General features: G+C 35.7%; 1 protein-coding gene across 7 annotated transcripts in view; it reads right to left on the reverse strand.

Moving 5' to 3' along the window:
• Positions 1-16,933, reverse strand: part of LOC122230304 (multidrug resistance-associated protein 1-like) — an 87,839-nt gene that overhangs the window by 17,289 nt on the left and 53,617 nt on the right. For all 7 annotated transcript variants that reach the window (XM_042956081.1, XM_042956085.1, XM_042956086.1 and 4 more), the window contains 4 exons: positions 16,506-16,581; positions 8,732-8,792; positions 8,056-8,275; positions 851-1,005 (listed from right to left, as the gene is read on the reverse strand). In XM_042956081.1, coding sequence (XP_042812015.1) covers positions 851-1,005; positions 8,056-8,275; positions 8,732-8,792; positions 16,506-16,581 — 512 coding nt within the window. The remainder of the gene's footprint in view (positions 1-850; positions 1,006-8,055; positions 8,276-8,731; positions 8,793-16,505; positions 16,582-16,933) is intronic.

Here is a 16,933-nt window from a genome sequence, read left to right on the forward strand (position 1 = left end):
GCCCTGCATCAAGCTCTGCTTAGCACGGAGCCTGCTTAGGATTCTCTCTCTCACCCTCTCTGCCTTTCCCCTGCTCATGCTCTCTCTCTCTCTCAAAATAAATAAATAAACATTAAAAAAAATAGTAAATATAATGGGGAAAATCCTGGAGGTAAGCAGAGACACTCTGGGAAGCTATACCCCTTCCCACATTCACCATAAGTGAGTTGACAGTTTTCTTAAAAGCAGAATGCTTAAAATACAAATGTCTCCACAAAGACTTAAATTTTCTTTACCTTCTCAGCTTAAATTAGTGATTCTCAAGCTAAATATATAAAAGAATTGGAGTTGTAGACACCAGAGCACATATACTTTTTGGATTCTTCCAGCAATTTTCAAGGGTTATTTTGATTATGTGTGTAAGATGTGATGCTGCTATACATCAATTATAAATATCCCAAGAATCAGAAATAAAATACCAAGAAAATCTATACTAAACATAATCCCATCTTTTCAGGGTGATTTTTTTTTTTTTTGCAAATGCTATTGCAAAGGGGTGCCTGGGTGGCTCAGTTGCTTAAGCGTCCAACTGCACTCAGGTCATAATCTCACGGTTCATGGGTTTAGGCCCCATGTCAGGCTCTGTGCCCCATGTCAGGCTCTGTGCTGACAGTTCAGAGCCTGGAGCCTGCTTCAGATTCTGTGTCTCCCTCTCTCTCTGACCCTCCCGCACTCATGCTCTGTCTCAGTCTCTGTCTCAAAAATAAACACTAAAAAAAAATTTTAAAAATTTAAAAAATGCTATTGCAAGGTATTAAATATGGATCATCATTTTTAAGCATGCTATTCAATAAGGTACAGCTTTACTAACCTTGGTGAACCGATTGATTATCTGGCCTATAGGACTGGTTTCAAAAAACTGGAGCGGGAGGTGTAGCACATTATCCAATAGCTGAGCATACAATGTTCGAGAGGCAGCCAGGGACCCTCGAGTGAGTATATAGGCTCCAGAGCAGACAAAGAGACCTAAAAACAAATTGTTATCAAGGGCATGTTAACCTTTTTAAGGAATTTTATATTTTAATTCTCAAAGTGTTGTTTATCATAGCATTTTTTAAATGGAAAACTCAAAGCGCAAACTTAACGTGCGACTGTGGATCAAACCAAGTATAGATGTAAATGGTGCATTTATAATAAATACAGACACTCTGATGGGTTACAATCCTATCAAAGAAGAACTCTCCTTATTCATGGGCATAGATTCTGGAGTAATGAACAAAATATAGCAGATCAACCAGGTTCGCAGAATTCTAGCAACCTATTCGTGATGTCCCATGGGACAATATGGTAGTCACTGGTGCTGCTAGCCAAATAATTTCAGTTCTCCTAGCTTCTAGTCCATGGTAGAGTTGTCCTTTCTGGCCTCCTTGTGATGTAGGGGACCATATCAAGGGTTCTGAAGAACAAGTTGAGGGAGAAACAACACATAATACCAGGTTAAAGCATTTAATTGCTGGTGCCAGAACTGCTCACGTTTATTCCTCGTACAGTGCCTGCTAACATTTATAATGGTGGTTGGATTGCTTCTTCAACTTGGGTCACAAGAACAAGTGTAGTCCTTTACTTGACCCACAATGAACACATTTTTTTTTTGGTCTGTTAAGCTACTGAGATTTGGTTGGTGGAAGAGTTGTTCTTGCCACAGCTGAAAAGGCAGACATATAAATAATAAGCATCTAGCTTTATCTATCGACTATTGTTACTTGCATTTGACAAAGCATGACAAGAAAAAGACAAGCTCAGAGAAGGCTATCCATGTGGGAGAGGAAATGAAAGGACAAAGAATTCTCAAAATGGAGAATTTATAGGGCTAAAAGAAGTCATGCTTCGTTACAGTGATTGGTCAAGGATGGATATGTGATTCAAATTGTTTCAAGGAGTAAAATTTTATGAATTTCTATGAACTTCAAAGGAAGTTCTTTGAAAGAGAACATTTCCATCATCATGTGAAGCCTGAGAATTAAGCCAATGAGGACAACAAGTAGAGTTCATAAAGAATAGTGGACACTTCATCTGCAGTGTGTATAATGACCTATGCCTAGACTTTTCAGTCTGGGGAGTCAATAAATTCCCATGTTACTTATGCTAGTTTGTTCTGAGTCATGGGGGATACAGGGTTGCTCCACTGCTCTCTAATACACAAAATTGCTAACAAAAGTGTGATGCCAGCATAATTCTTATATCCTTGGAAGTGTGTTTAAAACAAAACAAAAGAATGATAGTTAACCCTGATCATCTTAAATTATTTTAACTAATTCCTTTATATTTTAAATAATATATGCTGCTGTTAAGTGATTTATAACTTTATATATTTTCTTTTTTTTTCCTACCTCACTCCCCCATACTTCCTTCTTTCCCTTTCAAAAGCAGGTTGTTACCCTCTTTCCTCAAATAAATATCCAATGTTTATATTGCCACCAAACATACATTATGTATGAAGTTAATGAAATTTATTATGGTTGTACCACTCTTTTTTCATATTCTTAGTTTTCTATGCAACAAGCACTAATTCATTCCCAAACACTTCAATTGTCAGCAAATCTTTTCCAAATATATTCAGACTCATCAGATATTCTATTTCCTTCATCGTATTTAGCCCTCTCCTGTTTTGCAGCATCATCTACTCTTTTGGAACCCTCTCACTTTCCACTCTAACCTGGAATGGTTGCAAGATCAGAACACTTGCATTCTTCAGTTTTGGGAAATGCTAAATATTGTGAATTTGACCATTTTCACCTGCATTTATTGAAAGATGTATTATGTGAATGTTGAACTTCCTGGATTATTCCCTTAATTTTCTTAGTTATCATTTCGATTTATATTTTTTATGTTGTACTTCTGGGAAAATGACTTCTAACATATCTTCTCACACTTGTATAATCTCTTTAAATTCTTTAAATGTTTCAAGTATTTTTTGTCTATGATTGAACTTTTTTCAGCACATTTTTGCACTGGCTTTGTGGATATACTATTTTGAATCTCTGAAGATACTAATTTGACATTTTAAGCTTCTATTTCAAATAGGATTGTTTCATTACTAAACTCCATTGCTTGATTTGTTAGCTGTTATTTATACTGTTGGTTTAATTAAAATGCAAAATCATCCATCATTATCAGTTTAAACATATTAAATAAACACATGGTTAATTAATAGAGGTACCTGGTGGTTTCCTTCTGCTATTGCACACATTAATTTCCCCCAACATTTTTTCCCTCTGAATGGAAGAGATTGCTTCAAATTCCACAAAATTGGGTAGGTGTGACACAGAGAGTCTGGAATACTGGAATATAGACACGTAGGCTGGAGCTTCTCCAAAAGCCATTTAAGGATTTCTTCTATGTATGTCACACACACTAGAAACCCTCATTTCCTCTTTATATATCAACTTTCTAGTTTTCATTGTATTACTACAATGAAATTACTACAATGACAGTTGCTGTGCACATTGGTGATGGTGGTGGGTGTTGTAGGAGAGGCTAATGGGAGGAGAACAATGGTCTACTGAATTATTTTGATTATTTCCATGTAATTCAATCCTATTCTCTACCCATGACCATGAGTTTAGTGTTTATCCACTGCTCAAAGGAACAACTCTCTCTTCTGTTACAGCTTCTCCCATATCTACAGGTTCCTCTACCCTTGATTATCTATCAGTATAATAACTGCTTGTGTAAAACTTTATCACTCTGAAATCTTCTGAAGTCTTTCCTTTTATATTTACTCACTGTCATTTCAGTGGTATTTTGTGAGGTAAGTAAAGTAGATGATCCACTTACTCATGTTAAACTAGAAACAGCAGTGTACTCTAAACAGTGCACTTTGGGGACGTCTGGCTGGCTCAGTCGGTTGAATGTCCGACTCTTGATTTCAGCTCTGATCATGATCCCAGGGTCATGAGATCAAGCCCCAGTTGAGTTCCATGCTGGGCATGGAGCCTGCTTGGGATTCTCTCTGTCTCTCTCTCTCTCTCATTCTCTCTCTCTCCCTCTGCCTCTTACCCTGTTTGCACATGAGCTCTCTCTCTCTCTTTCTCTCTCAAAATAAAAATAAGAATTTAAATAAAAAAAACACATTGCACTTTGAAAATAACGTGCCTATATTTTCACATTGGATTGGAGAAAGGTAAGGCATAAAACACAATAGATAAGAGATGTTCAGAGTGTCCTAGAGATTCTAAGGCAAATAGCTGGGACCCAGGGAAAAAAAGATGTTCAGAAATATTTCTTTTGTAGAAAATAAGGTAAGAGTTTTATTATTGTTATAAAATACAGATCTAACATTGTGCTTCGAACTCTAGCTTATTTTGAATGTTAAAATTTATATAATTCATAAGAGGCCTGTGGTAATAACATATGACAATGCTGTTTATGCTTTAACCGCCCCTCTGCCCCCACCAGCTTTTTTATTTTGTGAGCTATGATGATGTCAGTGAATACAGCCTGCTCTTGATTGGACAAGATTCCATAAGATGCAGCTATAGTCTACTGAAAAAAATTAGAAATTATGCATTTTCATTTCTTAGGCTCACCCTACTTATAGATAACTTATAATTGCATCTAATAACAAATCTTCAGAAAATTTTAATTTTTAATGCAAAAAATTAAAAATAAAGAAAAAACAGAGAAGATTCATATTTTAATGACTGAAGACCACTCTACACAAAACACCAATCAAGAAAAAATCTTTTGATTAAGCTGTGCATAATCTATTGCCTTCATTACAAAATATTTCCTGTGTCTATGGATAGTTAATTAAAAACAAGACAGTGTCTTCAACAAATAGTATTTGGAAAACTGGACAGCAACATGCAAAAGAATGAAACTGTACCACTTCCTTACACCATACACAAAAATAAATTCAAAATGAATGAAAGACCTAAATGTGAGACAGGAAACCATCAAAATCCTAGAGCACACAGGTAGTAACCCTTTTGATATAAAATGTGGCAACTTCTTACTAGATGTCTCCTGAGGCAAGGGAAACAAAAGCAAAAATAAAACATTGGGACTATATCAAAATAAAAAAGCTTCTGCACTGTGAAGGAAACAATCAGCAAAATGAACAATTCCAACAACCTATGAAATTGGAGAAGATATCTGCAAATGACATATCTGAAAAAGGGTTAGTATACAAAATTTATAAAGAACTTATAAAATTCAACCCCCCAAAAGTGAAGAGTCCAATTAACAAATGGGTAGAAGACATGAACAGACATTTTTCCAAAGAAGACAGACAGATGACCAAGAGACACACGAAAAGATGTTCAACATCACTCATCATTAGGGGAATACAAATCAAACCACAATGAGATATCACCTCACACCTGTCAGAATGGCTAAAGTCAACAATACAAGAAACAACAGGTATTGGTGAGGATGTGGAGAAAAGGGAACCCCCTTGCACTGTTTGGAATGCAAACTGGTGCAGCCACTCTGGAAAGCAGTATGGAGGTTCCTCAAAAAGTTAAGAAGAAAACTGCCCTATGATCTAGCATTGCACTACTAGGTATTTATGCAAAGATTACAAAAATAGTAATTCAAAGGGATATATGCACCCTAATGTTTATAGCAGCATTATCTGCAATAGCCAAATTATGGAAAGAGCCCAAATGTTCATCTGCTGATGAGTGGATAAAAACATTGTGGTGTGTACACACACACACACACACACACACACACACACACACATACACACACGGAATATTACTCAGCCATTAAAAAAGATGAAATCTTGCCATTTGTAATGACATGGATGAAGCAAGTATGATGCTAAGGGAAATAAGTCAGTCAGAGAAAGAAAAATGCTATATAATTTCACTCATATGTGGACTTTAAGAAACAAAGCAGATGAATATAGGGGGAAACAAAAAGAGAGGCAAATCAGGAAAAAGACTCTTAACTGTAGAGAACAAATTGAGGGTTACTGAAGGGGAGGGTGAGGGAGCATGTTAAATGGGGTGATGGGCATTAAGGAGAGCACTTACTGTGATGAGCACTGGGTGTTATGAATCACTAAACTCTACACCTGATACTAATATTAGACTGTATGTTAACTAACTGGAATTTAAATAAAAATTTAAAAAAAATTCTCATTTTACAAAAGTAAAATTGTGAGTACTAAACCTGCATACCTTGTCTAGTATAGGGAATGATATTTGCTCACTTAAAATATTCTTCAAAGTATACTGAATTTCCCTGAAAGTTGTAACATGAGCTCCTGGATCAATATGAGTTTAACTCTCATATGCACATGAGATAGACATAGATATAGAGATATTTGTATATATGGATCCTCTTTAGCTGCTTAGAATTCTAGACCGCTATATCCATTTTTTCCTCAATGAATTGTAAACTGCAAGCCAATAAATTGACTCTCACTGATTCAAAGGCAAACATAGTGTATCTTTCATACTATAGCTAGTCCTTATATCTCATTTTAGTCATTAATATAACATCTCTTTCCCCAGTGAATTATGTTAGCAGAATGACAAAATACACATAAATCTGTCTCACAATATTTGCTTACTTTTTGATGAAGATACTTACAAGAAATACTCGGGCCACACAATAAAGATGGGAAAGGACGAAAGAGAAGCAAAGCCCTAGTTTCGTATTTTTTATTTTATCTTTATTTTATTTTCCCAAATGCATGTACCCCTCTTTGTCTTTTCCCTTATGAATATCCGTAGATAGCATGACTTCCATGCATCATTTTCTAATTTGAATTTGCTATCATTCTCCCTCAAGGTGCCTTACTTTCTTCTTATAAAACACACACACAAAATGTCTATACTTAAAAAAAATCTTCTCTTTATTTCTACTGTACTTTTGAATATCCTTCAATTTTCTCTTTCAAATCACCTAACTTCTTTGAAGGACAACATGTATCTACTCCTTAATCATCAATTATTCAACTACTTACAATCTGCATTCTTTTCCTACCTCTTTCTGGATTATGCATCTTTGACTATAATCACAGAATTTTTCTCAATTTTCTTTCTCCTTAACGTTTCCATAGCATTTCAGAACTATTAAGAAGTTTTTTGAAAGACTATTTTTTTTCTTTCTGGATTTTGTTACATTATACTTTTCACTTGGAATGGAGCATATAATAGTATAGAGTTTTCTAAAATGTATTCTGTGGAAAACAAGTTGCTCAAGATGTTGATGGACAACGCAAGAAAATAATTTTTCCCTATGGTCAAATGGATTTGAGAAACATTGGTTTAAATATAATTAAATGGGTCAGTTTATTGAAGAATATCTCAAACTTTTTAGCAAAAGGAAAGAAAAAAGATTTCAGATGCACAGAAAAATACAGTTCTCAGTTTTGCAGACCTATTAGAGGACAGAATCCTATATTTATGGAGCCTCTCTATTGTTTCATGTAAAACTCTTTCGGAAATGTTAATTTAGTGGTTAAGTTTGGGGAATCAGGTAGACATGAATTCAAATCCTGCCTCTGAAACTTTCTATCCGTAGGATTTCGTGCACAGTATTCATTCTGTATAGTGTTAAGTAACGGCCAACACTTACTGCACTCTTGGTTTATGCTCAGCAATTTTCTATAAGCTTTACACATATTATCTAAGTAGCATGCCCAAGTTTAAGGAGTCCCTTCATTAGAATGTATGTTAAATGAATTAATAAATTAGTTTAAACACATATAGTGAGTAGCCATGTAATCAAGACTTTTGAGTCCTGAATGACTTAGCAGATGAGTCTCAGTTTCCTCAGCGGTAAAATAGGGATAATAACACCTTTATAAATAATGTTTTGTCAAGACTAAATGAGACAAACACATTATTTAGTGTGGGCCATGTAGCTGACACACATAAGTTTTGGTTTACTTTCTCAAATACGGTGAATTAAAAACATATGCATTTAAATTATTCTAAAATATATGCAAATTATGGCACAGATTTTATGTGAAATAAAATGATGCCATATGCTTGCATTAGAATAGGACAGAAAGAGAAAAGAGAAGCAGCTGTTTTTTTGTTGTTTTTTTTTTACCTTGCATTAATCCCAATAATCCATAGATATTAAGTTTATTGCTTCTTATTTGCTTCCATTCTGTGAACTCATTCATGTGTTTTGCTTCTTTTGCCCAGGCACTCAGCCATAGATTCTGCCCAATGCCTACCAAATTCTGCCCTACATAACTGGCCACACTCAGCCACACCCAGAGCCAGCCAAAGGCTTGGAGGTACTTCAGAATGATTGAGAACTTCACCTAAAAGCAAAGTTGATACAAAATTAGGTTACTGTACTTAAAAGTGAGACAAGGTAGATTTAAATCCTACTTGACATTTCTGGAGGCATGTGATCTTAGTCAAGTTACTAACTTCTATATCTTTCAGAGTACTCATCTCTAACTTGGAATAGTAATAGTAGCCACCTTATAAGCTATATCTAACGTGCTGGCACAGTCCGGAGCACTTAAAAATAAATATTCAAATAATATTAGTTACTATCATTAGTAAACAAGAATATATATCGCTAAGTAGCATGTAATCCTAATTAAACAACACTATATATCCAATAGTTCCATTTAATGTATGTTCTTCGAATTATTATATAACAAACCTCCTCAAATTCAATGACAAATATATATTTATTAATAATGCAATATAATCATATACATTAATATATATTAATAACAAATAATAATATTCATTCTGGTGCTTACCCCACCAATAGGGATCTTTTCCTTTTTCATTGAGAATTGTTTTCCTTGATCCAATGAGGGCCTGATAAAGCAAGACAATGTACATTTTGTAAGTTTTAGATTGACCAAGCATTTTTTTAAAATTATACATTCTCAACTGCTTTGCTGCATATTCCTCTGCCTTGATAATATAGCATTGTTCCTTTAATCTCTTCAAATGGAGAGTTCATTCTCTGATATCCCATATATTTTAAAGTTAGAAGAGTAAGTCTGATTTTTTCCTTCTTCTACAGATAATTATCCTTCAAGTTTGAGCTAAATCCCTAGATTATTTAAGCTAATGCCACCTGTCTGTACCATAATCTATGTCTTCTCATCTACTTGCCTCCTGGCCTATCAAAAATGGCATCAGGCTCACCGTCCCACTTTGTTCTGCCACCATCCTGAGTGATGTCATAGCTTACAGAGACAGCTCATTAAACTCAATCTCTTTTCAACTTCAGAGCCATCATATATTTAGGGTCCTTCATCTGCATTCTACTTTGACCATCAATTGTCAGGTCCTTAAGTCATGAATCTTATAACCTGGAACTAACACACTTGGAAAACTCAACTCTAAACATTTCAATCTCTGGCCATAACCTTTTCTATTCCAAATTGTACATTAAATTATTCTCACTACATTTGGTTTTTATTCCATCTAGACTTCCAGATCCTGAATCCAACTTTCTACCATCCTTGCTCTCTAGGATGACTAATGATTCTGGTTTCCCCAGATATTCTTAGTTTTAGCATTAACTGTCCCACATTCCAGGAAACTCTCAGTCTCATGCAAACCTATTATTTCTCTCTATTCCCTTCGATATGCAGCCTGTACTCCATGATTGCCATCTCATCCAAACGATGGCAATAATGTGAAGTCTCAGGCTTTGCTTTCTTTCCATTAAACCTTCATGTTAGAACTCACATGTCAGTGCTCATCACACTTGCTTCAAAAGATCATACAGCTGTATAAATTGGTTCCACCGTGAATTAACACCTTTCCTCCACCTGGGCTCTTAATAGTGCCTAGAAATTCTTCCATGACTCTCAGAAGGGGCCCCACATCTTACTTGATGGAGAAAGTAAGGGCAGACAGGAAAGTCAGTCACCAGATCTCTACATTTATCTGCATCTCTACACAGCCTTTTATAGTTCTCTCCTACAGCAAACAAAGGAAATTCTTTATTAATATCCAAGAATAGCCAGATGATCTGAATTCCATTCTGTCCCATTTACTCAAAACACTTTTATTTTTTAATGTTTATTTATTTTGAGAGAGACAGAGAGAGAAAGACAATGTGAGCGAGGAAAGGGCAGAGAGGGATGGAGGGAGAGAGGGAGAGGGAAAGGGAGAGAGAGAGAGAGAGAGAGAGAGAGAGAGAGAGAGAGAGAGAATCCCAAGCAGGCTCTATAGTCAGCATGGAGCCTGACACAGGGCTCCATCTCATGAACAGTGAGATCATAACCTGAGCTGAAAGCAACATTTGGATGCCTAACCAACTGAGCCAGCCAGGTGCTATAAAACACATTTATTAATTATAGTGTTTCCACACTTTCCTATCAATGAGTCACTTGATGGTGCTTGTTAAAAATACAGATTATAAGATTTCCCTTCTAGAAACTTCCCTTTCAAATAAATGATCCAAGGGATTTTCATCTTAGGGCAAATCTAAGAAACCCAGAATTGTTCACAATCTTCTAATCTTCATTTTCTAATCTTCCCTTCTCCTGACTCCTTCCCATCAGTCTATAGAGAATAACATATTCTTATCTTTTTAAAATTATTTTAATGTTTACTTATTTTTGAGAGAGAGAGAGAGAGAGAGAGAGAGGCAGAGAGAGAAGGAGACACAGAATCCAAAGTAGGGTCCAGACTCTGAGCTGTCAGCACAAAGCCAGATGACCTGAGCCGAAGTCGGACGCATAACTGAATGAACCACACAGGTACCTCACATTCTTCTTATCTTAAAACCAATACCATCACCACTAAAATGATTCTACTCTCAATGCCATATCCCTCTTCACTTACTATCCTACTTCATGACTTTTTTATAGCTAAATGTTTTTCTGCCAAGTCACCTTTCCTTTTTGAAGTACCTGGCACCTGGCTGAAAGCGTTTCCATCAACAACATCTTAATGAAATAAGTAAAATACTTATTGTTGTATCCATGGAATATTTTAAAAATTATTTCACTTTAACTCTCTATGACATTCATCACCACTGACCACTCCCTTGTTTAAGGGACATTTCCTTTTACTTCCCTACCACCATGCATTTGTATTTTCTCACTCCTCTCTGCCCCACCTCCCATTTGTTTCTCTTTGGGTTTCTTTCTGTCTTCCATTTAATGTTCATTTTTCCTTAGGTTCAGATCTAGTCATTACAGTCTACCCTTGAACCACACAGGCTAGAAGTGCACAGGTACAGTTATATGTAGATTTTTTTCAATAAATATACATACAGTACTATAAATGTATTCTCTTTTCTTTTTGATTTACTCAATAATATTTTCTTTTCTCTAGCTTATCTTATTGTAAGAATACAGTACATAATACAACATATCCAACTGTTGCTTTCAGCTCAGGTTGTGATCTCACTGTTCATGAGATGGAGTCCTGTGTCAGGCTCCATGCTGACTATAGAGCCTGCTTGGGATTCTCTCTCTCTCTCCCTCTCTCTCTCTCTCTCTCTCTCTCTCCCTTTCCCTCTCCCTCTCTCCCTCTCCCACTCCCTCCGTCCCTCTCTGCCCTTTCCTCGCTCACATTGTCTTTCTCTGTCTCTCTCAAAATAAATAAACAAAAAATAAAAGTGTTTTGAGTAAATGGGACAGAATGGAATTCAGATCATCTGGCTATTCTTGGATATTAATAAAGAATTTCCTTTGTTTGCTGTAGGAGAGAACTATAAAAGGCTGTGTAGAGATGTAGATAAATGTAGAGATCTGGTGACTGACTTTCCTGTCTGCCCTTACTTTCTCCATCAAGTAAGATGTGGGGCCCCTTCTGAGAGTCATGGAAGAATTTCTAGGCACTATTAAGAGCCCAGGTGGAGGAAAGGTGTTAATTCACGGTGGAACCAATTTATACAGCTGTATGATCTTTTGAAGCAAGTGTGATGAGCACTGACATGTGAGTTCTAACATGAAGGTTTAATGGAAAGAAAGCAAAGCCTGAGACTTCACATTATTGCCATCGTTTGGATGAGATGGTAATCATGGAGTACAGGCTGCATATCGAAGGGAATAGAGAGAAATAATAGGTTTGCCTGGGACTCAGTTAATACACACAAAATATGTGTTAATTGACTGTTTGCTATCAGCAAGGCTTCTCAGCAACAGTAGGTTATTAGTACTTAAGCTTTTGCAGAGTCAAAAGTTACACTCAGATTTTCAACGGCATGGGGAGTCGGTGCCCCCAACCCCTCACATTGTTCAAGGGCCAGCTGTATTGCCTTTGTATGCTCCACACTCTCCTGAGAAATCTCATTCACTCCCACAGTTTCAAAAACTTTCTTCCTTGTGGGTGACTCTCAGATTGATTGTTCTAGTCCATACTTCTTCCCTGAGCTCCAGATCTATACAGTAAAATGCTTATTCGACATCCAATTCATCTCATTGCTTGTTTATCTCTACACCACCCTAAATTGAATCAGTTATTTTCCTACCTTCTTTAAAGCTTTCTTTGGCTTTGTAAAGAGCTACAAATACTTCCTCTGTCTTAATCTTGGCACATTTCTAACCAATCACCAAGTGCATGTCAATTCCTCTAGAACTGTATTATTGGAGAAACATTTGGAAAATGTCTAACAGCATGAAGAAAAGTAATGGCAAAGGAGGAAGGAAAACAGAGGAGGGAGAGAAGCAGGAGAAGGAACATTCATAATCCTATGCTCCAGAGATATTCGGTGCTGAAGTGCTTGTGAATATTACCAGTCTTTTCCCTACATGTGTGTAGTATCACAATACAAATGTTGTTCTAAAACAGATTTTTAATTTTTAAACCATTTTATACATGGTCTTTGTAGCTCAGTATATAATGAACCTAAAATATTATTCTATAACAGCATTATATTTTATATTATGATGATATATTTTATCACTTTACTATATTAAGATTTACATAACAAAATCAGTAGTTAGAGTGGCTGCAGTTTTTTCCTACTTTTTTGCTGCAATGGTCATGCTTTTCACCTATCTGTCATTGTCCCTTGTAGGGACATAGAAGCGTGAAGTATGCCAAGTTCTAGGTCATTTATCTAATATTGAACTGACCTCTAGAAATACTGAACTGAGTTATGTGCCCTCATTTCTCCCCATTTCCCATGTTATTTACCAGAATAAGAAAGGCTTTATTTGATCAGTCTGGTGGCTCTTCCCTTTCTGTCTCTGGCTCTAGTGTCAAGAAACATTCTGTGGGACGTTGCAATACATGGCCTCCGTACAATCAGCTTCACCATCAGGAAAAGATACACTATTTAACAGACACTTTCATTGGAACAACTCCTGGTATATGATTTGGGTTAATTACTGTCATCATCTTTCAAGCCCTTGGCATGGCTTCTGTTTGGATAAGCAAATTTGGCATTGGTATCAAGCCAAAAAATTAATTCTTAATGTAGCTGGATATAAAATGCTGTGAAACCCAACTGTTAAAAGGGAATTAAAGCATCGTAATTAGACACAACTAACAAAGACCAAGAATTTATTGGACACTATACAGGAGGGTATTGCTTTTCCAGACTACAATGTTATTTATTCTTTTTCCACAAAATACTGCACTTAGTTCGGGGCACTTTGTTGTGAATAACAGATTCTATCTGAATTTTAAAAGAGCAAATTATTTTGCTGGTAGAGAAGTTTTAAAAATGAGTTTCGTGTTGTCCTTCAGAAACCCTCAGGAAAGTTGGCACAATACCCGTCTGCATATTTTTGTATAAAAGATATAGAATTAACATACTGAAACCATTATTCTTGAACTGAGCATGCAGTTGCAAAGTCTGGAATGTGCATGGGAGGATTAAAGTGATGAAAAGAGTCTGACATGAAAGACAGAAAGGGGGCAGTCTAGGTACTGAAATAACACTCCTAATTTAATTTATTTGTGGAAGATATTAAGGAATATTTAAAAAAAAATAATTAATATATACCAGGTAACTTTAAACCAAAAAGTGAAAAAAAATGTGGAGACAGTTCAAATTATTTTAGTCCCTATTAGAAATCTGAATTAACATCAGAAAATGATTCTAAGCCTTAAATTTCAGCGGGGGGAGGGATTCTCAGACATTATTTAGTCCAACTCCCTTCCTTTTCACCTACCTCCCGATGGGCAATTAGCCATTATCCCCATGAATTCTTCCATGAAGAAGACTCACTGTATTCTCTCTCTGTACATTCCATTGTAGAGAGTTTCTTGCTGTTGTATAGTTCCTGCCTCTGTGTATCTTCCAACCCCTAGTCTATCTTAATGCTGCACTAATGGAAATTTGGGTAATTCTTAAAAATAGAAAATTAGGTTGAAAAGTCAGGAAATTTTCTCCATGTAATATTATCTTACCAAATAGTAAAGCAGATAAAAAAAAAAAATGAAAGCAAGAATGGGAAGTAGCACAGAAAATAATAAACTAGGAAATACATAGGCAGTAGCCAAACATGCACATATTTTGGAAAAATTAAAATAGGCCTCTGGTCTCTCAAACACAAAATAAAAAATGATTTAATTACTATGGTGACAAACAAGAAAAGATTAGCATGGGGGAATTTATGGACCTTCAATGACATTTTTATCATAGTCATTAAAAAGGAAGCTTGATAGTGGGCTGTGTTGATAAGAATATGACATATTGGAGTTGAGGCCATCTTCTCAATGTACTCATTACTGGAGAAGGAAGTTTCAGAATGCTGGCTTCAGTTTGGGTCTCCACAACTTGAGAAATGTTTAGAAATCAATTCTGTAAGGGTATTTTTATGGGGGTTGGGATTCTTATTTTAAGTAGAAATTTCCCAAAGGTGACTCACAAAAACTATGAGGGGTTCAATTTAGATATTATGACTGACAGTGATTTTATAAATAAGAGAAATTGATTTATTATAGAGAGAAGGGTATGATTAAGTTTACAACAATCCTTATAGATTTTTAAGTTTTAAGCTTTTAAACCAGTTACAATTTGGCTGCCAGTGAAACTACACACAGGTGAAAATTCTCCTAATGATCAGAGATGTGTAGATCCTACAGCACATAAATTTCAAAGTCTGGTTCAGTGCTCCTGGATTTGCTTCTCTTAGGGATGCTTAAAAACTGGCACTCATTTAAATGAAAGCTATTGTTATAATGCTCAAAAAAATAACATAGAACAAATGATGGATTAAAATCACTGAGTGTTCTTTCAGACTTCAGTTACTTATTCATCCATCCAACAAAATATTTATTGAACATCAGCTTATATGCTACTCAGGGTTTAGTTGAAACTTGTTTAGATGGCAATAAAGCAATGAACAAATAGACAAAAATTTCTGCTGTCCTACAGCTTAAAACCTAGAAATGAAAGACAAAATAAAAGTAAGTAAGTTTTCCAGTATACTGAAAATTAATAAGAATTATGGGGAAAAAAATTAAGCCAGGAAAGGGGAGGAAGTATTATGTTAAAATAGGGTGACTAAACCTAAAGTCTTCATTCATAAGGTAACATTGGAACAAGACCTACAGAGGTTGGGTGAGCAAGCCATAATATCTGAGAGAATGATTTAGTTGATCTATTGAGTCAGCTGAATCTGTCACGGAGGCAAAACTGAAACCTGTAATGTTCACATCATCCACACATCCTTAGGGATATCCACGCTTTTCAAAATAAATAAATAAATTCCATTTATTTTAAGGTCCGTTTTTTTAATTGAAAGTCAAATCTACAAATTTCTAAGCTACTGGATCCCAAAGTGCTTGCTTCCCTATAATCCATTCCAATTCTCCATTTTAGCAATCTTCCTGAGTGACCGCTCCTTATAATTCTGGCACCGACTTTTTAATCTTTTTATTCCTATTATTTCTTTTTCTTCTTTCAGGCTCCTATTTGCAACTGCTGTGGGGAAATTTGGAGCAAATAACAGATTAGGATAATAAGCTTCAATTACTGCTCATTTTGGAAACTTACAAAAGAAGAAGTGTAATATAACAAAATCCAATCAGGGTCAACGTTGTATTATTTTTCTTTCTCTCTCACTTTCTCCCATCCTTCTTTCACTTCCTCCTTCCCTGTTTCCCTTCATACCTCCTTCCCCACTTTTCTCCCTCTCCTTCTTCCTTCCTTCTTTCCTTCCTTTTGTCTTAGCAAACAGATTCTTCAATTCCTACACCAAGTCTGTATTTCTAGGTTACATATCCTGGCCTGATAATCATCCCAGTCCATTGTAGAATTTTCACGTCTCAAGCTTATTTTCCCATTTACATCAGCAGTGCATATGAATGCTATAGGTTGGAGATATTTTTAGTGCACACACACACACACACAACTCTTCTACTAGAATTTGTCTAGAAGTTACTGAGAGTCTAATGAGCATATCTTCCCCAAACTAAGTCACATCCATCTCACTTAAAAACTGAGACACATCCATCTAACCTATAGTTCAAAATTTGGAAACCACTAAGCACTTTTGTAGCCATTATAATGTGTAGATCCTTTATAAAGGATGCATTTTAAATGTTTAAAAAATTGTAATTAGTCCATAATCCCAGTGAGCTTGGTATCATCCTAATACTCACCTATCATTTTGCTCCAAGATTTGGTCTTTCAGTATAGTTCTGGAGTTGATTACACTGACTCGCTTTAAAGCATGAGCTGGAGAGGAAGATGGTGAGTGCTTTTATATACATATAAGCAAACAATGCATTAAATAGTGAGAAATTTGGTGAAAGATTATACCAGTTGAAGAAATTTTTGTGTTCTGGATCCACAGGAATATAGGGAGTCCTTTCACTTGACCCATAATTTCCCCTTTGCCTGAAATATCTTGTAATATCTTCATAAAAACTGAGATTTCATAATGAATAAGTCCACAGAAATTATTTTTTTGGAAATTAGAGTTCTAACTTGTTTTGGATCTTCCACAGAAGGGCTAGTTATTTGCCCAAGAGGAATATGACTTTAGTCTTTAAAGGAAAAATGTAATTTAATGAAGTCTTACAGAAAA

This window comes from Panthera leo, chromosome C2 (assembly GCF_018350215.1).
Source record: "Panthera leo isolate Ple1 chromosome C2, P.leo_Ple1_pat1.1, whole genome shotgun sequence".
In the NCBI taxonomy this organism is placed as follows: Eukaryota; Metazoa; Chordata; class Mammalia; order Carnivora; family Felidae; genus Panthera; species Panthera leo.